This window comes from Rana temporaria, chromosome 2 (genome assembly GCF_905171775.1).
Source record: "Rana temporaria chromosome 2, aRanTem1.1, whole genome shotgun sequence".
NCBI classification, from domain to species: Eukaryota; Metazoa; Chordata; class Amphibia; order Anura; family Ranidae; genus Rana; species Rana temporaria.
Window position 1 is genome coordinate 65999236 of NC_053490.1, and position 25902 is coordinate 66025137.

At 45.1% G+C, this 25902-nt stretch overlaps 1 protein-coding gene across 2 annotated transcripts in view; it reads right to left on the reverse strand.

Moving 5' to 3' along the window:
• Window positions 1–3450: 3450 nt before the first annotated feature.
• Window positions 3451–25902, reverse strand: part of LOC120929095 — a 106596-nt gene continuing 84144 nt past the window's right edge. For both annotated transcript variants that reach the window (XM_040340303.1, XM_040340304.1), the window contains 4 exons: window positions 21618–21684; window positions 15835–15957; window positions 13884–13952; window positions 3451–4204 (listed from right to left, as the gene is read on the reverse strand). In XM_040340303.1, the coding sequence (XP_040196237.1) occupies window positions 3645–4204; window positions 13884–13952; window positions 15835–15957; window positions 21618–21684 (819 nt within the window). In that variant the 3' untranslated portion in view covers window positions 3451–3644. The remainder of the gene's footprint in view (window positions 4205–13883; window positions 13953–15834; window positions 15958–21617; window positions 21685–25902) is intronic.

A 25902-nucleotide genomic window follows, 5' to 3' on the forward strand; every position in this document is an offset into this window, starting at 1 on the left:
TTATAGCAAAATTAAAAAAATATTGCATTTTTTTTTAATTGTCGCTCTATTTTTGTTTATAGCGCAAAAAATAAAAACCGCAGAGGTGATCAAATATCACCAAAAGAAAGCTCTATTTGTGGGAAAAAAAGGATACCAATTTTGTTTGGGAGCCACGTCGCCCGTCCGCGCAATTGTTAGTTAAATCGACACAGTGCCAAATCGCAAAAAGGGGCCAGGTCCTTTACCTGCATATTGGTCCGAGTCTTAAGTGGTTAAAGAAGTTGATTATTTTTTTTAATTCTGACAAAGGAACATGTTGGAAAATGTTTGGACTATCAATGGCTGCATGGGTCACTACTATCCAAAAACAAATATGCACATAAGAACACACCTCCACAACCATCTGAATCAGACATGTTAATCAGCTTTGTTGCATATAGATTCATGAAAACTCCACAATAAACTCATTGTAGAGCCATGAGGGCAGGGTGATATTTATATACAGACTCCATTAGCAACAGTGAACTTCCTAAAGCTACAAAGCACATTTCTTTTTTTTTTCTCAAATATATAAATTTTTATTTTATTAGAGCCCAACATGGGCTAAGACAATAGGAACAAACATACATGAAAGGACATTCAAAAAACAAAAAGAAGAAAGGGAAAAAGGGGGAAGGAGGACACAATCAACATCACCAAATAAAGGGAGGAATAAGACAGGGTTGATGTACATGTTCAAAAACATTGGTGCACACAGTAACTATTGACAAGTACCCCTATAATTGGCACAGTGGGGCCACGGCCCCTGTTATCCAAAGAAGCCTCTAGTCATAGGCGACCAAGTTGAAAAAATCTGGTCACTCTCCGTCCCCCTCACCCCAGCGGAATACCATCCCCCGAGGCGGGGGGGGCAGGGAAGGGAGGGGGGGAACCCCCAGAACAGTGAAAAAGGGGGGGGGCAGAAACGGGGGGTGGCAAAACACATTTCTATACTGCCATTTTGTAGCCCATTTCCCTTTAATAAACACAATTTCCACACCCATGAAAAAACACCCTTTCCTTAAAGTGGATGTAAACCCAAATTATTATTTTTTTTTTATGTCACAATGTAGAGTATAAGATTCCCTATCATCTGTGCCCAGTCTTGCCACACAGAGTTAATCCAGCGCTGAGCAATCCTCTTTTAATGTTCAGTGAAAATTAACAGGATTCCAGATAAAAACGTGCCAAATTAAGAAGTCCGTTTCTCTGTTCTTGCTTTGTGTTACAGGTTATTTACATATCCTGGTAATATACAATGAACTTTGGATCACCTCATATTATGATAAACATAACATAACATAACATATGATAAACATGTCCAAGCTCTAGATATGTAAATAACCTGTAAGACAAAGCAAGAACAGAGAAACAGACTTTATAATTTGGCAAGTTTTTATCTGGAATTCTGTTAATTTTCACTGAACATTAAAAGAGGATTGCTCAGCGCTGGATTAACTCTGTGTGGCAAGACTGGGCACAGATTATAGGGAATATTATACTCTACATTGTGACATAAAAAAAAAAAATTGGGGTTTACATCCACTTTAACCTAAATTTACATTTAAGGAAATTAGTGAAGTGAAATGAGAAGCATGGTTTTTCCATCTATAGGCAATAGTTGATTGAAACTCCTGATTTGCATGTTTGCTGTTGACAAGCTTTGGATATTTTTGAAAGACGATGGGACGAGTCCTTATTTATCTGGCATATGTGGCTGGCATAAGCAGTCTGGATGGGCCTTCAGTGGTACACCACTTTGGGTTACTCTGCTCATGGGGACTTTTGACTTTACTGACTTGTATACATTTTCCAGGCCGGTATCCAAAAAGTAATCAAGTCAGGTTGTCAAAAAAATTTCTTAATAATGAACAACTTTTAAAATCAGTCAAAATATTATTGTTTTATTTAGCTTTTATTCTTTTTCTTACAATTCTTTTTTTACGTATCCGATATAACAAAGTATAACATATAATTGCACAGTACAGTATAAAAACAACATTAAACTGAAAACGATATTATAAAACAGAATAATATATTCCTAGGGCCTTTGACAGAAATAAAGTTACCAGTGAATTTTTTTTCTCCTTTTTTCTCCTAGGACACCATACCAGTCATTCAGATACAATATTGTCTATGAAGGCTTTTCCGGAATAGGAAAGCCGACCATTCTATCACACAGTATTTTTCCAAAAAAGGTTCATGCTAGACAGAAACAGAATATTCTCCATTGTTCTTTATAACATGTTGCAACTGATACACATAAGCCAAGTGTCAGTAAGATGTTCATACCATGCTAGTAGTAAGCAACTAAAAACCTTTGGTGCAACTAAGCTCCTAAAATAATGCAATCAGTAACTTTTTCAACAGTAAGGCCCCATGCACACGAGAAGCAAATGCAAACACATGTAAACTCAAGTTTTCAAAGGCAAAAACCGGTGTTTAAAACGCCAGTTTTTGCCGCGAATTTCGCTGCGTTTTGCCGCGTTTAGCTGCGTTTTACAGCGTTTGCGGCTGTCAGCGCTTATCTCAAAGACATTGTAGACCCTCCCAAAGTTTAAAACGCAAAAATAAATCGCTTCTGAACCCCAAATTTTGCGTCTGAAAAAACGGACATAAACCCAACTGCTTTAAAACGCCAAAAAACGTAATTGTGTGCATGGACACATAGGATAACATTAAATGTGTTCAGGGGCAGTTGAAAAAAATGCCCAAATGCCTCTGAACTCGAGTTTAGCAGCGTCTCGTGTGCATGGGGCCTAACCCTTAGCAACAAACCAGATTTTGGTTAGCTCAAGTTACTTAGAGAAGATTGAGCAATAAAGAAGTTAATATAATTTTCTCTCCTTTATTTAATGGACCTAATATAGTACCATTATATGAAACAGTACCTAATGCAAGCTTTCACCTAATGCATTCTTATTACTTTTTTTGGTCCTGGTGAAAAATAGATATTTTGATGACAACAATCAGTTTATATATAACATTACTGTTATCATTTTTAAAGGGATTGTAAAGGTTAGTGTTTTTTCACCTTATTATGACATAACTGAAAAAACACCTTGCTGTGTCCAGCCCCCCCCCCCTGTTTTACTTGCCTGATCCCCAAATTTCCGTGGGCGCGATCCCGCATTGCTCTCTCCGCGGCTTCTCGGCTCTTCATTGGATAGATTGATAGCAGTGCAGCCATTGGCTCCCGCTGCTGTCAATCAAATCCAATGATGCAGGTGTCGGGGCCGAGTCATACACTTGGCGGTTATGGACGCCGAGTGTATGACACAGGAGCGCGCCCGCAAGGTAACTCCCTCGGGAGAGAGCTTCCCAGAGGGGGTTATCTATTGTGGGGAGGCCCAGAGAGAGCCGCCGTGGGACCCCAGAACAGGAGGATCAGAGCCACTCTGTGCAAAACGAACTGCACAGTGGAGGAAAGTATGACAGGTTTGTTATTTATTTTATTTTTTTGAATGGGAACCTTTACAACCACTTTAAGACTGTTATGTCATAATAAGCATATAATGTTCTGTATTGTGACAGCCATTTATTGGTATATGTCTACATTTCAGGCTTGTGGCTATGGCTTAGTTTGTCCACTACGTCTGGGGGGAAGAGTGATTTGATTATTGTTATGGTACATAACTAGGGGTTGATATAGACATTGGCTGCTGAGCCAAAACTGATGATAAGACATTTAGAATAGACATTTGAGTGGACAACTTTTTATCTTCTGGAACTTTTCTTAAAAACTGAATTAGATTTGTGGCAAAACCTGCATCTCCATCTTCAGTTTGGTGCTGCAATTGGTACTGTAAGGTTTGCAGCTGAGAATTCACAACCCGCAAATTTGTTTTCATGGTCTTTAATTGAATATCTTCTAAAGCCCTATGTCTCCGAGAGGCGTTCTCAGGCAGAATCAGATCACTTTCCCTGCTTACTGAAGGCGAAACTAGAGATGCTGCAGGAGAGTCTATTTCCATTCTGTCTAGGTCGTCCCCTTCAGTGCTCTGCTTTTTACTGCTGCTCTCTGAACATGATTCACACAATTCACTTTGTATATCATCATCAGGGTCTTCATCTCTGGTGATTTCCCCTTGGTCTTCTACTTCTGTACAAGAACCAACACTATCTGAATCACTTTCATTGTATGTCTCTCTAGTAGTCCTGGAACTGATCTTTGCCTGGTCACCTGTAAAATAGAATTAGAATTTGGATGCACAACCACCAAAACCACCAAAATCGTTGCCATGTAACCTCTGTAATTCTGCTCTTTGCAGATAAGGGGCCAGATTCTCAAAGAGTTACGCCGGCGTATCAGCAGATACGCCGACGTAACTCCGAATCTAAGCCTGTCGTATGTTTAAGTGTATTCTCAAACTGAGATACACTTAAACATGCCTAAGATACGACGGCCTGCGCCTAAGATGCGCCGTCGTATCTTAGGGTGCAATATTTACACTGGCCGCTAGGTGGCGCTTCCATTGCGGTCGGCGTAGAATATGCAAATGAGTCGTTACGCCGATTCACGAACGTACGCTTGCCCGGCGCACTAAATTTATGCAGCTTCCGTAAGAGATACGTGTCGTAAAGATAAACATGTCCCCTACGTTGTTTGCGTAACTCGTCCGTGAATGGGGCTGGACGCCATTTACATTCACGTCAAAACCAATGACGTCCTTGCGACGTCATTTAGTGCAATGCACGTCGGGAAATTTTAGGGACGGCGCATTCGCAGTACGTTCGGCGCGGGAACGCGCCTAATTTAAATGATCCACGCCCCCTACCCGGGTCATTTGAATTAGGCGGGCTTGTGCCGGGGGATTTACGCTACGCCGCCGCAACTTTACAGGCAAGTGCTTTGTGAATCAAGCACTTGCCTGTAAAACTTGCGGCGGCGTAACGTAGATGCGATACGTTACGCCGCCGCAGATCTACGTGAATCTTGCCCTTGGGTCTTTATTGGATGCATGTAACACAAGAGTGACACCCAGCGGCAGAGGCATGATGGGACTTCGAGTTTTGCAACAACTGGAGGTTCGCTAATTGCATATCCCTGTACTACACTTTACTGCTAGTCTTGCATTCTGTCCCCCAAGGATCACAGAACACCTTCTTTGCTATGCCTTTTTTCCTTCTCAGAGAGCCAGGACCTAAACAAGGTGCTGCTGCAAAGAGACTGGTAACTGAAGATCACAGAAGTAATGCTTATTGGTACTATCTCATAAGAACAATTCTTTATTTTACATGTATGTATGTGAGTTTTCATATATATGTGTTGCTAGTTTTATTTTATGGTTATAAACCTTTTTTTTATTATTGACATAATAAACAGGTTTATACTTACCTGGTCTTTGTAATGGTATTGTACAGAGTGGCCCCAATGTTCCTCTTCTGGGGTCCCCTACTGGTGCTCTAGGGTCCTCCTCTTCTCCGTGTTCCACCATAGAAATCCACTTCCTATGGTGGCACATGTGTGGTCGCACTCCTGAGCCCTGCTCTGTGTGTCCATTGACACACACAGTGCAGCTTGGTCCTGCCCCTGCTCACTGGATTTGATTGACAGCAGACGGGTGCAGGGCTGGATCGAGTGAGGTAAGTATTTAGGGGGGTGAGGGGGTGATACAGATAATGGAACATTTTTTTTACTTAATGGAGGGAAAGCAAAGTGGATCTAAACCCGATTCATTAAAGTTGACCTGAGCACATATAAATGTAGTGTTTACTTATCTCTCTCCAAAGCACTAAGTTCTGTGATTTTCTGCTGCTCTGTTCTTCTGTTATCAGCATGATCACTCCCGACAAGTTCTCTGACACAGGAGATAAAAGCAGCTGAAATGTATGTAGGGAGATTTGTTTTATCCCTGCATATCATCCGAGGCTGTTCACTTCACTGGGTATATGTGAGCGTTTACATCAACTTATTTTCTCTTTAGAACCACTTTAACTGAATCAATTATTTCACTCATTAAAGTGGAGGTTTACCCAAAAACCTTTTTTTTTAACATTAGATCGAGGCTCATTTTGTCAAGGGGAATCGGGCCTTTTTTTTAGAATCGAAGCAGTACTTACCGTTTTAGAGATGCATCTTCTCCGCCACTTCCGGGTATGGGCTGGGCGTTCCTACTTGATTGACAGGTTTCCAACAGGCTTCCGATGGTCGCATACATCGCGTCACGATTTTCCGAAAGTAGCCGAACGTCGGTGCGCAGGCGCCGTATAGAGCCGCACCGACGTTCGGCTTCTTTTGGCTACTCGTGACGCGATGTATGCGACCGTCAGAAGCTTGTCGGAAGCCTGTCAATCAAATAGGAACGCCCAGTCCCGAAGACCATACCCGGAAGCGGCGGAGAAGATCGCTCTCTAAAACGGTAAGTACTGCTTCGATTTTAAAAAAACACCCGATTCCCCTTGACAAAATGAGCATGAATCTAATGTTAAAATTTTTTTTTCGGGTGAACTCCCGCTTTAACATCTTTTATTTAAGGTAAATGGTTTAACAAATCAAAAGTATTGAAGGCCAGAAGCCATCAATCTTTATTTTGGTTTTGTTAGCATAAAGCCTCACACGATCGAAGTGTTATGCCGCGTACACACCATCGTTTTCTGCGATGGAAAAAAACGTCATTTTCAAAAACGTCAATTTAATTGACCGTGTGTGGGCAAAAACGTCGTTTTATGTCTTCTAAAAAACGACAGAAAAAAATTGAAGCATGCTTCAATTTTATGTGTCGTTTTTGGCCGACGTCGTTTTCTGTGTTCTAAACATTGACCGTGTGTACGTAAAAACGTCGATTTAAGCCCGCGCATGCTCAGAAGCAAGTTAGGAGACGGCAGCGCTCATTCATGTAAAACGACTGTTCAGAATGGAATCAGCACATTCGTTAAGGTGTTTTTCAGCTTATAGACAAGAAAACGAAATTTAAAGCACAGTCACTGAAAATCACGAATCGTATCTCACCAAACTTTTACTAACACGCAGCAACACGATATCAGCAAAAGAGGCCGTCTTCCGCATGGAAACGACCCTTTATAGTGACGTAGTGCGTGATTGACGGAACTGCGCTGTGCTAGAGCGTTGTGAAAAAGCGATGGTGTGTATGCTACGTCGTTGTTCAAATTGAAGTTTGAAAAATGACGTTTTTTTAAAGCACATAAAGCGTCGCTTTTTTCCATCGCAGAAAACGATGGTGTGTACGCGGCATTAGACTTTTGTCCGAAGGGAGTTCGCCGTGAACTTGTTCTGCATACAGACGGCAAAACGTTGTCAGCCAACAAATACGAAACTACGTGGTTTTTCAGCTCTTTAGCGCCATCCTTTGGGCAACTTCTAATAATGTTGTGTTATGGTTAGCATTTGTTTCTGAGCATGCGTGTTACTACTTTGGATTTTGTACACACGATCGGGTAATCCGACATCACACATTTGTTGTCGGAAAATTTTAATGCATGCTATTCAACATTTGTTGTGGGAAAATCCAACAATTGTCCGATGAAGCATACAAATGGTCAGATTTTCCGACAAAACCCTGCCATCACACATTTGTTGTCAGAAAATCCGATCCGCTTTAGGATGTGTGTTAATTACTACTAAATAACCTGTCCTGTCCATCCAAAACTGATATTTTAACTACAGTAGGTGAACCCGATTTTGTGTCAATCTCGCTCTCTTTCTCGGCGAGATTGAGCACCTACGAGCCCCATCGCGGGAGCCAGCGCCGAGCTGGCTTGACGCGATGGAGACAGAGCCGTCATAGAAGCGACGGGAGATCCGACTTGGATTCCCACCAATTCTACACGTGTGCGGCGTTTGCTATGAATCCTGAGGGGGAAGTCCCCGCCGGATTTTAAATAAAAATCCGGCATGGGTCCCCCCCTCAGGAGCATACCGGGCCCTTAGGTCTGTTATGGGTTGTAAGGAGAGCCCCCCTACGCCGAAAAAAAACGGCGTAGGGGGTCCCCCTACGATCCATACCAGACCCGTATCCAAAGCACGCTACCCGGCCAGCCAGGAAGGGAGTGGGGACGAGCGAGCGCCCCCCCCCCCCTCCTGAGCCGTACCAGGCTGCATGCCCTCAACATGGGGGGGTTGGGTGCTCTGGGGCAGGGGGGCGCACTGCGGCCCCCCCACCTCAGAGCACCCTGTCCCCATGTTGATGAGGACAGGGCCCCTTCCCGACAACCCTGGCCGTTGGTTGTCGGGGTATGCGGGCGGGAGGCTTATCGGAATCTGGGAGCCCCCTTTAATAAGGGGGCCCCCAGATACCGGCCCCCCACCCTAAGTGAATGAGTATGGGGTACATCGTACCCCTACCCATTCACCTGCAAGAAAAGTGGTAAAAACACAAATAAACCACACAGTGTATTAAAATATTTTATTAGTCTGCTCCGGAGGCCGCCCCCTGTCTTCTTTATTAGCTCTTTTACCAGGGGGGGCTTCTTCTTTGACGTCTTCGGGTGGGTGGGGGCCGCCGTCTGGTTCTCTTCCACCGCCGGGGGGGGTGGCTTTTAAAAAAGCCCCCACCCCCCCGGCGGGTTTCCTCCGGCGTCTTCGGCGGGGCTCTTCTTCTTACGCTATCCCGACGGGTCTTCTCCGCTATCCGGGGGGTCTCGCCGCTCTCCGCTGTTGACTCGTCGCACCCCGGTTCTTCGTCTCGCAGTCCGGTCCCTTCTTCCGTGCTGTACGTCTTCTTCCGTGCTGTGAGTTCTTCTTCCGTGCTGTGACGTCATGTTCTTCACTTCTCTTCTTCTCCCGATGTTGACACGCCGGTCCTTCTCGCTGAAATGACGGATGCGCGCCTTGCATCGGACCTATATAGGCCTCACAGTCCCATCATGCTCTGTACCTACCCATGTGATACCTACCCACGTGGGTAGGTATCACATGCAGGGCTGCTGATAGAAATCATGGGGCCCCGTACAGCCTACCTGACGGGGCCCCATGTAGCCCCACCCATGTTCCCTCCTTCAGCCCCACCCCTGTTCCCGCCCCTGATCCCTCCTTCAGCCCCACCCCTATACCAAGGGGCTAAGGTATACCAAGAGGCTAGGTTATGTAGACAGGCTAGTGTATACAGGGAGCACCCCCCCACCAATTTAATATAATTAGAGGATGATTTAATGAAATGGAATCAGTATACACAGGTTTACTTCTTCTGAGAGATATAAAAGTAACACTCTAACCACCATGACCACTTCAGTGATTTGAAGTGGTCAAGGTGGTAGGAGTCAGTATGTGGGATGGCATGAATATACTAAGGTGGTCTAATGATTGGCTTCTAACAGGGAGGGATACACAGAGATCAAAATTGGGACGATTCCTGCTAAATTGAAACTTGATGTGTGTGTGTATCCAACTTTACCTAATTCCTTGCTTCAGCTGGCTTCTTTCAGTGCTGACTGGTTCCCCACAGTGCCTGTGTATGTTTTACGCTGCTTACACACTGGAGTGGGCGGGTGTTGACAGTAAAATGCCACTAATTTTAGCGCCGCTTTACTGTCATTTTAGTGCTGCTATTTGGTCGCTAGCGGGGCACTTTTAACCCCACTAGCGGCCGATGAAGGGTTAAATGCACCGTGTAGCACTGCTGCCGGAGCGCTTTGCAGGTGCTTTGGCAGCGGTGTCCATTGATTTCAATGGGCGGGAGCGGTGTATACAGCGCTCCTTCACCTCTCCAATGATGCTGCTTGCAGGAGTTTTTTAACGTTGTGCCAGTGCATCACCTCAGTGTGAGAGTGCTCAGGCTCTCACCCTGAGGCTGCAGGGGAGACATTTTTCAGGCGCTTTACAGGTGCTATTTTTAGCCCAAATGCACCTGAAAAAATGCCTCCAGTGTGAAAGCGGTCTAACTGACCATGCTCAGTTTCTCACACTCCAGCCCCCTTATACCATACAGGGTAAATGTTCCTGTATGGTATGTGATGAGGCTGAGGTTTTGGTGGAGGAAGAGAACACTGCAGCTGGTTGTAGCATTGAAACAGGTAAGTGAAAGAGTCTATTCTCCCCTCCCCCACACACTGCAACATTGGACTTTAATTTCCTGGAGATAGGCTGTATTCATATATATATATATATATATATATATATATATATATATATATATATATATATATATATATATATATATATATATATATATATACACATATACACATACATACATACATACATACATACATACATACATACACACACACACACACACACACACACACACACACACATTCTTTGCTGTTAATGAACTTTTATGAATATGTTAGAAATACACTGGGACTTTTCAGGTACTACATAAATATATTCTACATACACATATATTAAAAATAATGATTTTGAGAAATATATTTGTGTGTAGTACCTGAAAAGTCCCATTATATATATTCCTTACATATTCAGGCATTTTACTTTCACTTTCACCAGACCTGTCCTGCTGAGGTACAGGACAAGTTTACAGCACACACTTGTACATAGACAGAACAATTGTGACTCACAGGAGAAGAATGCAATCTATCCTCTGTTATCTTGCCTTGAGGAGAGCCCCGTGTGTTGTCCTGCTTGCTCTGTCCTTCCTGAGGGGGGGGGGGGCTCGGGTGCTGACAGGAATACAAGTCTGCTCTTCTCTTATCTGAGCAGTGGCGATGTCAATGCTCCTGGGTGACGCTCTCCTCCTCCCTCGGTCAGTCCTGTGCAGTCACAGACTTTTTTTTTTATTCTGAACTCTGTTCAGATTGCCGGGCCCCCCTGCTGGCCGGGGCCCAGTACAACAGGGCTGCCTGTACTGGCTTATCAGCGGGCCTGATCACATGGGTAGGTACAGAGCATGATGGGACTGTGAGGCCTATATAGGTCCGATGCAAGGTGCGCATCTGTCATTTCAGCGAGAAGGACCGGCGTGTCAACTTTGGGAGAAGAAGAGAAGTGAAGAACATGACGTCACAGCACGGAAGAAGAACTCACAGCACGGAAGAAGACGTACAGCACGGAAGAAGGGACCGGACTGCGAGACGAAGAACCGGGGTGCGACGAGTCAACAGCGGAGAGCGGCGAGACCCCCCGGATAGCGGAGAAGACCCGTCGGGATAGCGTAAGAAGAAGAGCCCCGCCGAAGACGCCGGAGGAAACCCGCCGGGGGGGTGGGGTTTTTTTTAAAAGCCACCCCCCCCGGCGGTGGAAGAGAACCAGACGGCGGCCCCCACCCACCCGAAGACGTCAAAGAAGAAGCCCCCCCTGGTAAAAGAGCTAATAAAGAAGACAGGGGGCGGCCTCCGGAGCAGACTAATAAAATATTTTAATACACTGTGTGGTTTATTTGTGTTTTTACCACTTTTCTTGCAGGTGAATGGGTAGGGGTACGATGTACCCCATACTCATTCACTTAGGGCGGGGGGCCGGTATCTGGGGGCCCCCTTATTAAAGGGGGCTCCCAGATTCCGATAAGCCTCCCGCCCGCATACCCCGACAACCAACGGCCAGGGTTGTCGGGAAGGGGCCCTGTCCTCATCAACATGGGGACAGGGTGCTCTGAGGTGGGGGGGCCGCAGTGCGCCCCCCTGACCCAGAGCACCCAACCCCCCCATGTTGAGGGCATGCAGCCTGGTATGGCTCAGGAGGGGGGGGCGCTCGCTCGTCCCCACTCCCTTCCTGGCTGGCCGGGTAGCGTGCTTTGGATACGGGTCTGGTATGGATCGTAGGGGGACCCCCTATGCCGTTTTTTTCGGCGTAGGGGGGCTCTCCTTACAACCCATAACAGACCTAAGGGCCCGGTATGCTCCTGAGGGGGGGACCCATGCCGGATTTTTATTTAAAATCCGGCGGGGACTTCCCCCTCAGGATTCATAGCAAACGCCGCACACGTGTAGAATTGGCGGGAATCCAAGTCGGATCTCCCGTCGCTTCTATGACGCGCTTGCTGGGATGTGCTGTCACTATTCCAGTGAGTGCAAGATGTCGGCGAGATCTCGGCACCATGTCGCCGAGTATCAGCGCGACGCTGTCGTGCTAAAAGCACAATATCACAAACACCTACTGTATAAGTAGAACCCGATGAGCGGAGTCAACTCTTGACTTCTTATATGTCTTGGATATTTCAACAGCAAGACATACCTGCTATGGTTTGCGACTCTATTTCTGTCCACTTTAGAATGTTGAGTATTTCTGAATACATTTGTCTAACTCAGCTGTTGTATTTTTCATAAGATAAAGTAAAGGATCCAACAGGGAGAATGAGACCCCTCATAATGGCCACAGCAGGTATGCAGATCCGGGAACTAAATACCAAATTCACAACAATTCCCTGAGAAATATACAAAGCCAATTCATGGTCTAAATTTCCAACATCTATCAAACTCTGAAATATCCAACTTGGCTGCAGACAAACGCTGACTGCAGCCTGTCCTGTTCTTGGGACTGATATCTGTCGCTTGGCCAGATTTTGCGGCATCTGAACTCCAGGGGTCTCATATACAGTGCCTTGCAAAAGTATTCACCCCCTTGGCTTTTTACCTATTTGTTACATTACATCCTTTAGTTCAATGTTTTTTTTAATCTGAATTATATGTGATGTATCAGAACACAATAGTCTAAGTTGGTAAAGTAAAATTAGAAAAATATATACATAAAACTATTTTTCAGAAATAAAAAACTGATAATTGGCATGTGTGTTTGTATTCACCCCCTTTGTTTTGAAGCTCATAAAAAGCTCTGGTGCAACCAATTACCTTCAGAAGTTACATGATTAGTGAAATGATGTCTGGTGTCTTAAGCCTGGTACACACAATCGGATTTTCCGCGGACAAAAGCGTAGGACTTGTGTCCAAAGGGCGTTGGCCGTGAACTTGTCTTGCATACAAACGGCAAAGAATTGTCGTTCAGCAAACAGAAACGATGTGGTTTTTCAGCTCTTTAACGCCACCCTTTGGGCAATTTCTGCTAATTTTGTGTTATGGTAAGTATTGCTTCAGAGCATTCGTGTTTGTACTGTCGGAAAATTTTAAAGCATGACATTCCGACAACAATTGTCCGTTGGAGCATACAAACGGTCGGATTTTCCGACAAAAGCCTGCCATTACACAATTCCCGTCGGAAAATCCAATCATGTGTACGGGCCTTAAGTGTCACATGATCTGTCATTACATATACACAAGCCAGTGGCACCACTAACCAAACACTGCAATGAAGAACAAGGAACTCTCCAAACAAGTAAGAGACAATGTTGTTGAGAAGTACAAGTCAGGGTTAGGTTATAAAAAAAATCTCCAAAGGATCCCTAGGAGCACCATCAAATCTATCATAACCAAATGGAAAGAACATGGCACAACAGCAAACCTGCCAAGAGACGGCCGCACACAGGCCCAGATTTACTTCCTTTGCCGCCCCAAGGCCAGGTCCTTTTCTTTATTTGCAATTTTTTTCAACCCACAAAAGTGGAGTTACCCTTTAAAGACGGTATAAACAGTGCTCCCACATCACTAATAAACACACATGGGGTTATTTACGAAAGGCAAATCCAGTTTGCACTACTGTAAATCTGCACATGCAAGGAAGGTGGACATGCAAGGAAAATAAAAAACATAATTTTAGCTTGTATGCGATGGGATGATAAAATCAGCAGCGCTTCCCCTCATTTCAGATCTTCCCCTCAGATCTACAGCAATTACAAATGCATTTTCGGTGCACTTACAAGTGCACTTGTAGTGAAAAGTGAATTTGTCTTTCGTAAATAATCCCCACCTCATTGTGAAGAAAATATACTCTGTTAGTGAAACCTATTCCATTAAATCCAATAACACCCTTTGTGATGGTTCCTTTATTATATATATACAGACCTAATTTTTTTTTATAGAATATATAAAAAATATGCTATATACATTTTTACCTTCTGTTCCACTCATAAAATTAGCAAAACGTCCACTTGCTTGGAGAAAGGCAAATGCTTGCTCAAAGTCTGAAGATAAAAATAATTAGAAGGTCAACAGGAGTTATTCAGACCCAAAAAAGGTTAAATGGTAAATTTGTTAATGCCCAACTCTGGGCACAGAATAAAAATACCCTTGTAGTGGGCTCCTCTGAGCTTCAAGGGTTAAATGCTTGCTAAATCAAGAAGAGGCAGCATTACGTACCAGTCTCCTTGATCCGTACTTTCCTTTTCTCCTCAAAGCTCTGAACTGTAGGCAGTCACTCTGCATCATCATGTACAATGCAGGCCTATTAACCCTCTACTGTACATGGTGGGGCAGGCATGCAATCAGGGCCAACATAAGCTTACAGGGGAGGCTACAAGGTGGGACCAGTCACACTGCTGGAGGAACCCTGCTGAAGCAAGGAGAAAGGCAAGTGATTGCGCCTCTCCTGCAATGAGTATTTACCCTTAAGTGGGAGAGTCCAAAGGTATTTTTATGTTGTGGCTGGAGTTGGGCTTTAATGTTTTTTGTAGCCAGATAGCTGGAAAGTGAGGAATATCTCCTTGTGGTTTCATAAAGGTTTAAAGTCTACTGCATGTTCTCCATTATGGAACCTATCAGGAATGTGCCATACTGTATGTGGTCAGTGTGTATTATGTAGTGGTCAGTGTGTATTGTGTAGCAGTCAGTGTGTATTGTGTAGCGGTCAGTGTGTAGTGGTCTGTGGGTAGTTTATTGTGTAGTGGTCTGTGTGTATTGTGTAGTGGTCTGTGGGTAGTATTATGTGTAGTGGTCAGTGTGTATTGTGTAGCGGTCCGTGTGTATTGTGTAGCAGTCAGTGTGTATTGTGTAGCGGTCAGTGTGTAGTGGTCTGTGGGTAGTTTATTGTGTAGTGGTCTGTGTGTATTGTGTAGTAGTCTGTGGGTAGTATTATGTGTAGCGGTCAGTGTGTATTGTGTAGCAGTCAGTGTGTAGCGGTTGGGGTGGGGGGCACCACAGGATTAGCTCGCACAGGGCGCCTGAACACCTAAGGCCGGCCCTGGCCATATATACTATATACATGCATAAAAATAATAAAAAAAATGAAGGTTTTGGTTTTCCTGTAACCAGGACAAACAAAAGAGAAAGAAAATGTTGAGAGGCAATCAACATTTTATATGGGGAAGTGAAGGATACTTTAATTTTGAGGGTACATTTTAAAGTCAAACTCTAGGTAGATATAAAATGACTGCAGCTCTGTATGCATCAATGTAGCATCAAAAGTAAAAAAAAATAATTCTAACCTAATTCTAATATGTTCAGGCCAGCCACAGTGCGATTTGAAAGAAAGTCCTGTGCGATTTCAGTCTGGTTCAACTGCGATTTTTAATCTCATACACTACAATTTGCATTGAAATCGCACCACTGCAAACCGGCCCGCACATATGTGAACCAAGTCTGCAGGTATCGGTTTTAGTAGTGGAGCACAGGGCCGCCATCAGGGGGGTACAGGCAGTACACCTGTAAGGGGCCCGGAGGTCCCCAGGGGCCCAGGTGGCAACCCACTTTAAAAAAAAAAGGGCCAATTTTTTATTTTAGGGGTACGGGGGGCCTGGAGATCCCCAGGGCCCCGGATGACAACCCCCTTTTTTCTTTATATATTTATTTTTTTATTTTTTATATATATATATATATATATATATATATATATATATATATATTTATTTATTTATTTATTATTAAAGGGCCCAAAGGTCCCCAGGGCCCCGGATGGCAACCCCCCTTTTTTTTATAAAAAAAAATAATTTTTATTTATATTATTTTATTTCCTTTTTTATATATATATATATATATATATATAAAATATATATTCCTTCAGTTTTACTTTACAATTACCGTTGAATAGTTGAATGTATATGTAATTAATAGCAGCAATAATAATAATACCTCTGTCCTTGGGCGCTTTGTGAACAATTATGTGAAAGACCGATGTCATGTAGCATGTTACCGAGGTTAGCAAGAATTCTCGACATTTGTTATCTCGACACAAGTCCCAGAAAGCTTGAGCTGCTATAAACATATTCAAAATTATTAGAATTTTGTTATAAGAAAACAATGAATGGCATTATTATTTTTTATAAAACTTTTTAATGATTTCCAAAATAGGTGCAGAATAATGAGTTTGATAACTATAACTGGAGAGTGCAAAATCTGGTGCAAGTGGGCATGGTATCCAATCAGCTTCTAACTTCAGCTTGTTCAATTAGGCCCCATCCACACTTGTGCGACTTGTCATAAAACTTTGGACATCAAAGTTGCATGGCAAATCGTTTCCTGTGTTTTCCAATGATAGCTATTCATATATGTGTGACTTAAAGTTGCAGCAACTTCAGTGTAGTTCATGCACTACTTTGGTCCAACTTTCATGCAAATTGAGGGTCATGGACTTCAATGTTAACCCTCAAAAGTTGCATGAAAGTCGTAAATGAATGTTATACAATACGACAGTTGTGCAACAGTTGTCCATTATCACTTGTCAAAGTCAAACTTGTATTGAAGTTGCACCCATCCAAAGTTGCGTCAAAGTTGCATCAAAGTTGCCCCAAAGTTGCACTCCAAAGTTGGTGCAACAAGTGTGAATGGAGTCTTAAAGGGGTTGTAAAGGTTCGTCTTTTATTTTCTAAATTGGTTCCTTTAAGCTTGTGCATTGTTGGTTCACTTACCTTTTCCTTCCATTTCCCTTCTAAATGTTTTTTTTCTGTGTTTAAATTTCTCATTTCCTGTTTCTCCTCAGTAAGCTTTCCACCATCATCCGAGCGGTGGAAAGTCATTTAGAACAGCTTACTGAACACCTTACTGAGGAGGAACAGGAAGTGAGAAATTCAGACAAAGACAACAAAGAAAAAAAACATTTAGAAGGGAAATTGAAGAAAAAGGAACCAACAATGCACTGGCTTAAAGGAACCTATTTAGAAAATAAAAAACAAACCTTTACAACCCCTTTAAGCTTTAACAAAAAATTATGGAAATAGATTTTTTCACTTTCCAGTTTTAGAAAATCAACCTCAAAGTATCAAGTATACAAGCCAAATATCATAGATTGCATCAAAGAAGCAGATCATAGTTCAAGTAAGAACTTACATTTTAGGCTTAGTTAGGCCTTTTGCACACTGCTGCCTATTCAATGTTTTTAGGCATATAGGCCCGGATTCACAGACATCGGCGCATTTTTAGGCGGGCGTAGAGCATCTCATATGCGCTACGCCGACGTAAAGCAGAGAGCCAAGCACCGAATTCACAATGCAAATGCTCCCAACGTTGCGCCGGCGTAACGTAAATTAGTCGGCGCAAGCCCGCCTAATTCAAAGTAGGTGGAAGGTGGGCGTGATCCATTTAAATGAAACGTGACCCCATGCAAATGATGGGCCGAACGAACGGCGCATGTGCCTTCCCGTGGACGCATCCCAGTGCGCATGCTCAGAATCAGGTTGGAAATACTCCTTAAGATATGTCGAATCACTGCCTACGACGTGAACGTAACCTACCCCCATCCCTATTCATGTACTACTACGTAAACGACGTAAAATACGACGGCTGTTCCCTGGTCCATACCTTAACATGACTTACCCCTGCTTTATGAGGCTTAACTTTACGCCGGACGTACGACTTACGTAAACCGCGTATATAAATGCGCCGGGCACAAGTACGTTCGTGAATCGGCGTATCTCCCTCATTTGCATATTAGATTCGTAAATCAATGGAAGCGCCCCTTGCGGCCAGCGTAAATATGCGCCCACGATACGACGGCGTAGGAAACTTACGTCGGTCGTAGTAAGCCTATTTTCAGTATCTAGTTCTGTGGGCACAGCACACAGATACGACGGTGCACATTTACACTTACTCGGCGTATCTCGAGATAAGTCGGCGTAAGTGCTACGTGAATCCGGGCCATAGTTTTTTTTACTGATGTAAATCTACATACCTCCCAACTGGCCTGGATTCTGCGCCTTGTATGGGGCATTTTGGGTACCGCGCTGCTGTGTATGTGTGACAGGCAGCCGTTGGTGAGAGATGCTGGCTGCCATACAATCATACAGTGCAGATTGCGGCTCCTTCCGGGGCGTACGGGGGGGGGGGGGGGGCGGAGATCACAGCTGCAACATCCAGAAGTAGAATTAGTTCTGGACGCGCCGTTCTGACTCCTTTGGCGTGTACTCACTGTAAGGCCTTCGGTGATCTCCACCACAACGCTAACCCCCACTGGTCTAGACTGTCAATATCATATGTAGAGAGCCAAAGTCTGAGGAGGGAGGAGTTCAATGCCGCTGTCAGTCAGTGTACAGGTGAGGAGCATAACACTGTGTGGGTTGTGATGCAGACATGAGGGGGGAGGTGGGGAGAGCCATGTGGTTGGGGCGATGGGGTGGGGTGGGCTGTCCCTCCTTCCAGATTTTACCTGTGCCCCCCCACGGATAGCATACCTGGCCGCTGAAAGAAGTGACAGTGGCTGTGCTCTACCTCTCCTGTCATTCCAGCGATCCTCCAGGATCCATAGGTTGGACTGTACACTGTATGATTAGTGCCCCCTATGTCCTTTCAGCAGCAGGAAATGTGGATGGGCGGCAGGAATCATACAGTGTACAATTTTATCTATGGACTTGACTGGTGTCATGTGCTGTATGGGAGGAGATTAGGTATGACATGAGGGGGAGGGGGCTATTTGCACAGGGAAAGTTATTTTGGGAGGGAGGGGAGGGGTATTTTTGCTAAGTAGAATGAAGGGGGGTAAATTTTAAAGGGGGTGGGGGGATTTTGGTTAACAGGAAGAATGGGGGGGGGGATTTGACCCTCTGTACCCTTCCCTACTGACTCCTGTCCTCTGTCCTGCTGACCACTGTACCCTGCCCTACTGACTCCTGTCCTTCCTGCTGACCCCTGTACCCTTCCCTACTGACTCCTGTCCTCTGTCCTGCTGACCCCCTGTACCCTGCCCTACTGACTCCTGTCCTTTGTCCTGCTGACCCCATACCCTGCCACACTGACTCCTGTCATCTGTCCTGCTGACCCCTGTACTCTGCCCTACTGACTACTGTCCTTGGTCCTGCTGACCCCTGTACCCTGCCCTACTGACTCCTGTTCACTTCCCTGCTGACTCCTGGGAGGGTATTAGTTAAAAAATTAGCCATTGATTGATGACTTCCATTATCCAATCATGTGCAAGCAAAAATGCTGTTTTTCTTCATTGTTTTCATTGCATGTAATTGGGTATTATTTGCAAAGTGAAGCTTTACCTCATTTACTAAGCTAATACCCTTTTGGTCCTTTCTGTATACTGGTCTTTTATGAAGGGAAAAGGCTTTAATAGACCTTTTAAAACTAAGGTCAACTACCAGAGGTGAGGGCACAACCGAACAAGTGTGTAGTTATGTGGTGGAGCACTAGAAGAAGAACACAAGAAAACATATGCGAAGAATATATATTGTCACAAGGGCTTTATTAATTTCCCATCAGGATGGACAATATTTGGGATGTTTGATTTTCGTGTATAAAATTGGAGTTCTTTTGGTGTGCATAATATTTAAATTATACTGCATTATATTTATGTCTGTGCACAATATTTTATGGTAAACGTAGAATAAGTGTATGGACTGAATATATAATTTACACAAATATATGGTGACATCTGGATATATAGAACATTGATTGACTGTAGGATAGGAGGTACAGTATATAGAGGGAACAAATGATAGTACTGACGTGCTACGTAGGGAGACGTATACTTCAGTAGAAGGTAGTGCGTGAGAATGAATGATTTATTTATGCAGTGAAGACCCAAGTCTGTAATGCTGGAATATCACACCCACCACTTTCCAACTAGTAAACAGGGCCAGCGCTCCCACTAGGTGAACTAGGCAGCCGCCTAGGGGCGCAGCCACAGCCGCTGGGTCCCCCCGAGAGGATTGGTTCCCCCCTGGCAGGTGGTACGATGCGGAGTGTAGTGGGAAGCGGCTCCATCTGGCTGGCAGATCCCCCCTCCCCCAGAGCCAGGGGAGACCATACCAATGTCCAGCAGCCATGGGTGTTAGCTCTCTGCCCGCCCCGCCTCCCTCCCTGGGTGATCTGCAGCCATTGGACGAGCAGCATTGTGTACAGAGACAGCCGGATGGACTGGCCATAGGACTCATGCTGGGCCAAGGCCACCGGGCCATTTGTCTTTGAGGAGCCCAAAGCAAAGCTGCTCCTGCAGCCCGCCCTGCTTACCAAGCCTCTCCACGGTTGTCCGCCGGAGCCCGGGGGTGGAACCAAATGAGCAGCTGATTGGATGGGGGACGAGCTGGAGGAGGTCTCCTGTGCGTGAGCTGTAACTCACAGCCTGTAGGAGACCCCAGCTTCTAATCCTGGGACTTGTGACACCGACTGATGCCCGCTGCCATGTGGAGGGAGCTGGAAAGCAGTGCCCTAAGGTAAGAACTTGTCAGGTGGTCGGAGGAAGCGCTGGGGATGAAGGCTTCCATGTTCCAGTCAGACCTTTTCACTGGTGTGTGACTCCCTCCACCTGGCTCCACCCCCTTCCATCCACCTAGCTCCATCCCTCTACCTGGCTCCACCCCCCTCCTATCCACCTGGCTCAATCCCTCCACCTGGCTACACCCCCTCCTATCCACCTGTTCCAGATACCGAAAGCCAACTACAAATCCAAAGGAGATAGAAGATTCGCGGTCCAGGGTCCCAGACTATGGAACGCTTTACCAACCAGCATTCGTTTGGAGGAGAACCACTTAGCATTCAGGAGAAAGATCAAAACTCATCTCTTTTGATATCAAAGGAGACAGGAACAACAAGCGCCCAGAGGCGATTTAGTTCGCATGTGTCGCGCTATATAAGTTTTCATTCATTCATTCATGCTCCCCTCACCTGGCTACACCCCCCTCCTATCCACCTGGCTCCATCCCTCCACCTGGCTACACCCCCCTCCTATACTCCTGGCTCCATCCCTCCACCTGGCTACATCCCCCCTCCTGTCCACCTGGCTCCATCATCCCTCCACCTGGCTATACCCCCTCCTGTCCACCTGGCTCCATCCCTCCACCCGGCTACACACCCCCCTCCTGTCCACCTGGCTCCATCCCTCCACCTGGCTCCATCCTCCCTCCACCTGGCTGCCCCCTCTCCTGTCCACCTCGTTATGGTTTCCCTCCACCTGGCTGCACCTCCTCTCCTGTCCACCTGGCTCCATACCTACACCTGGCTGCACACCCCTCTCTTGTATACCTGGCACCATTCCTCCACCTGTCTGCACCCCCTCTCCTGTCCACCTGTCTGCACCTCCATCCTGTCCACCTCACTGCACCCCCCTCCTGTGCACCTGGCTCAATCCTCCCCCCACATGGCTGCACACCCTCCTGTCCACCTGGCTTAAATAGGTAGCAAAATTAGAACAAGTTAGAACAAGTTGGATGAACGCCAACGATTCCATATCATCTTGGTTGCAGTTGGTTTTGCTGTGCCAGGTACAATGGGAGATTCCAAGCAGGCTTCACGATGAGAGGTTGAAATTACTCCAAATGACTTGATTGACCAAGTTTTTATGTCTATATATTTTATATAGCCTATTGGTTAATTATTTTATAATCTACATAGAGCTAACAGATGTGGTCAGGAAGTATTGTTTTATAATGTCTAATGACCTATACCACATTTAGAGTTATGTAAAACCATTTTAAACCAACCTTTTGTCCTATCTCCAGTCCTTGACATCTGTTTTTCAGCTTCCTTATAACTCTCCATCAGTTTACTCTAAAAGCAAACAATAGAGACTTTTTACTATCAGGATATATTTCTCCTATAAAATAATTCAATAGATAAAATAGAATATACAGTGATTTAAAAGCGTCTTAGATATACAGTATATATGATTAGTTTAATGGAAAGAAAATGATTGGTTGTAGTTTTGTGAATGTAGACATTCATCTACAATATATATGCTGTACAGTGACTGTGCTTTACTGATTTTATTGCTTTCCTGTACATGTAGAGCAAATCATCTGAGACCCAGTAAATGCTGCAAAGGATTAAATCTCAGCAATTGCCCAGTAAGGGCCATAACCCTTGAAGTTTTCCACATTTTTTCATGTTACAACCAAAAACATTAATGTATTTTATTGGGATTTTATGTGATAGACCAACACAAAGTGGCACATATTTGTAAAGTGCAAGGAAAATGATAAATGGTTTTCAAAATTTGTTACAAATCAATATCTGAAAAGTGTGGCGTGCATTTGTATTCAGCCCCCCTGAGTCAATACTTTGTAGAACCAACTTTCACTGCAATTACAGCTGCAAGTCTTTTTGGGGATGTCTCTATGAGCTTTGCACATCTAGAGAGGGACATTTTTGCCCATTCTTCTCTGCAAAATAGCTCAAGCTCTGTCAGACTGGATGGAGAGCGTCTGTGAACAGCAATTTTCAAGTCTTGCCACAGATTCTCAATTGGATTTAGGTCTGGACTTTGACTGGGCCATTCTAACACATACATATGCTCTGATCTAAATCATTTCGTTGTAGCTCTGGTTGTATGTTTGAGCCCCAGTCTCAAGTCTTTGGCAGACTCTAAAGCCGTGTACACACGATCGGTTTGTCCGATGAAAACAGACCGATGGACTGTTTTCATCGGACAAACCAATCGTGTTGGGCCCCATCGGTCTTTTTTTCCATCAGTGTTAAAAAATAGAATATGTTTTAATTTTTTCCTATGGATAAAAAGCCAATAGAAAAAAACAATCGTCTGTGTGGAACTAAATCGGATAAAAATCCATGCATGCTCAGAATCAAGTCGACGCATGCTCAGAAGCATTGAACTTCATTTTTTTTCGGCATGTGGTAGTGTTTTATGTCACTGCGTTTTGGCACGGTCAGATTTTTGACTGATGGTGTGTAGGCAACACGGATGAAAGTCAGCTTCATCGGATATCCGACGAAAAAATCCATCGGATTAGAATCCGTCAGCTATCCGATCGTGTGTACAGGGCTTAACAGGTTTTATTCTAAGATTGCCCTGTATTTGGCTCCATCCATCTTCCTATCAATTCTGACCAGCTTCCCTTTCCCCGATCAAAGCGGAGTGCCACCCGTGTTTTATTTTATTAAAAGTCAGCAGCTACAAAAAGCATAGCTGCTGACTTTTAATAAACCGACACTTACCTGCCCCATGGTCCAGCGATGCAGTCGCCCGGAAGCTTGCTCCTCTCCCCCTTCTTGGCGCCGTCATAGTAACTATGGGCACCAATCCGTGACAGCTTACGGCTTCACGGCCTGGCGAGCACTGCACATGCACAAGTCGCACTACACTCTCCTATTGGCCAGCCGATCTTCTGGGACCTGAGTTGTGTCCCAGAAGATCGCTGGCAGGGAGGGGCCACCTAGGCGAGAGGAGTCGTCGCCTAGGCAGCCAAAAAAAGAGTAAGTGGGAGAGGAAGTCCCACTAAAAAGAGGGTACACACTCCCCTGCACGTTTGGATGGAACTACGCTTTAAGAAAAGCATTCCCACAACATGATGCTGCCACCACCATGTTTCACGGTGGGGATGGTGTGTTCAGAGTAATGTGCAGTGTTAGTTTTATGCGACACATAACATTTTGTTTTTAGGCCAAAAAGTTCAATATTGGTCTCATCTGACCAAAGCACCTTCTTCCACATGTTTGCTGTGTCACCAACATGGCTTCTCGCAAACTGCAAATGAGACTTCTTATGGCTTTCTTTCACCAATTGCTTTCTTCGTGCCATTCTTTCATAAAGGCAGATTTGTGGAGTTCACGACTAATAGTTGTCCTGTGGAAAGATTCTCCCACCTGAGCTGTGGATCTCTGCAGCTCCTCCAGAGTTACCATGGGCCTCTTGGCTATTTCTCTACCTAATGTTCTACTTGCCCGACGTGTCAGCTTAGGTGGACAGCCATATATTGGAAGGTTTGCAGTTGTGCCATACTCATTCCATTTTCAGATGATGGATTGAACATTGCTCCGTGAAAGAGTAACCCTGCTTTAAATTTCTACACAACTTTATCCCTGACCTGTCTGGTATGTTCCTTGGCCTTTGTGATGCTGTTTGTTCACTAAGGTTCTCTAACAAAACTCTGAGGGCTTGTAACAGCACTGGTGAACGAAGTGAACCACAACTGCGGTTAGCAAGGATTTCAATGTGCTTTTCTATGTGACAACTCCGTAGTGGGCCCCAGGCATCACTCCACACAAACAGGAGTTTGGGGGATCTCTACATCATCTCTCTGTCGCATAAAGAAAGGTGTTGAGCTACTAAGCATGGACGCATTACAACATGCGACCAGAGCTTAGCGTTTAAAATATATATTTCTGGAGATTCCAATACACCTCTATATGCAAGTGATTATCAGTAAGGGACCCCAGGCGTCACTGCTCACAACAGGAGTTTGGGGGTTCTCTGCATCATATCACTTATTACATATAGGGATGTATTAGGCCACTAAGGGAGATAGTATGAAATACCATCTACACTTAGCATAGAAAAGTTAGCGAGAACATGTTCAACAAGTAGGACAAGGCCTATAAGCAATTTATACTTGAGTCAAGCACGTAGTAAATATGAGTTGTAGTGACAACTAATAGTTGCGTATGACAAGCAATATAGCTCAGGTACTTTGAGAGTACACATAGAAAATAGGAGTTGTAGCAGGTGCAACAGCACTAAAAGAGTAGTTGTTGCCTAGAGCGGTGTTGCAGGCTGGGGAGCGATGACACCATTCAGTAGCGTGGCTGAACTACGGCTGACAATAATAGAACAGAGTGTGCAACGAGTGCCTTTATAGGCAGGTATGCAGCTGCAGTGCAACGCACTGATTCAAGGAGACCGCCGTACTGCACGGCGCACTTCCACGTTCCACGCTGGAACGCAGCACGGCGCCGGGCGATGACGTCATCGCGCAAGCGCCGTATGCGTTCCAGCATGGAACGCACTACGGCGCCGAAAGCGCCTGTCAATAGAAAGTAACAGGCGCGCGGAGCGCCTGTTACAGGGCTTCACAGAACAGCTGTATTTATATGGAGATGAAGTTACACACAGGGGATTCTATTTACTAATTAGGTGACTTCTGAAGGCAATTGGTTCCACTAGATTTTAGTTAGGGGTATCAGAGTAAAGGAGGATGAATACAAATGCACGCCACACTTTTCAGAAAATTATTTGTAAAAAACGTTAGAAACCAATTATTTTCCTTCCACTTCCCAATTATGTGCCACTTTGCTTTGGTCTATCACATAAAGTCCAAATAAAATACATTTAAGCTTTTGGTTGTAACATGACAAAATGTGGAAAATTTCAAGGGGTATGAATACTTTTTCAAGGCACTGTAAAAGGAATTGATCGTTCCATATTCCTCCTGAATTCCTGCAGGAAGGAGAGGAGGCGAAGCAGGCATTCAGTGGCTGCAGGAGGAATATGGAAAGATCAATTCCTCTATATGCAGCTGCCCTCCCGCTCCTCCTGTCCAACTTCTTTTGTTGGCCCCCCCAGTACTTTCCAGCTCTCCCCACTGCTCTCCAGCCTCCCCCACTGCTCTCCAGCTCCCCCCCACTGCTCTGTCCCCCCCTGCTCTCCAGCCTCCGCCCAGTTCTCTCCAGCTTCCCCACACTGCTCTCCATCTCCCCCCCAGTGCTCTCCATTCCCCCCCCCAATGCTCTCTCCCCCCCTTAGTACTCTCCAGCCCTCCACCCCCTGTACTCTCTACTTCCCCCCAGTGCACTCTAGCTCCCCTCAGTGCTCTCTTGCTCCCCCTGTGCTCTCTGGCACCCCCAGTGCTCTCCGCCCCCCCTATGCTCTCTACCCCCACCCAGTGCTCTCCACCCCTACCTGTCATTTCCGCCACCCCTGTGCTCTTTCCCAGACCCCCTCACCCCCTGCAGCTCTGACAGGTTCTCCTTTCCTTTCTCCCACTGGCTTCTGGGATCTGTCAGGATGGAGAGTGAAGAAGGGACCGGAATCAT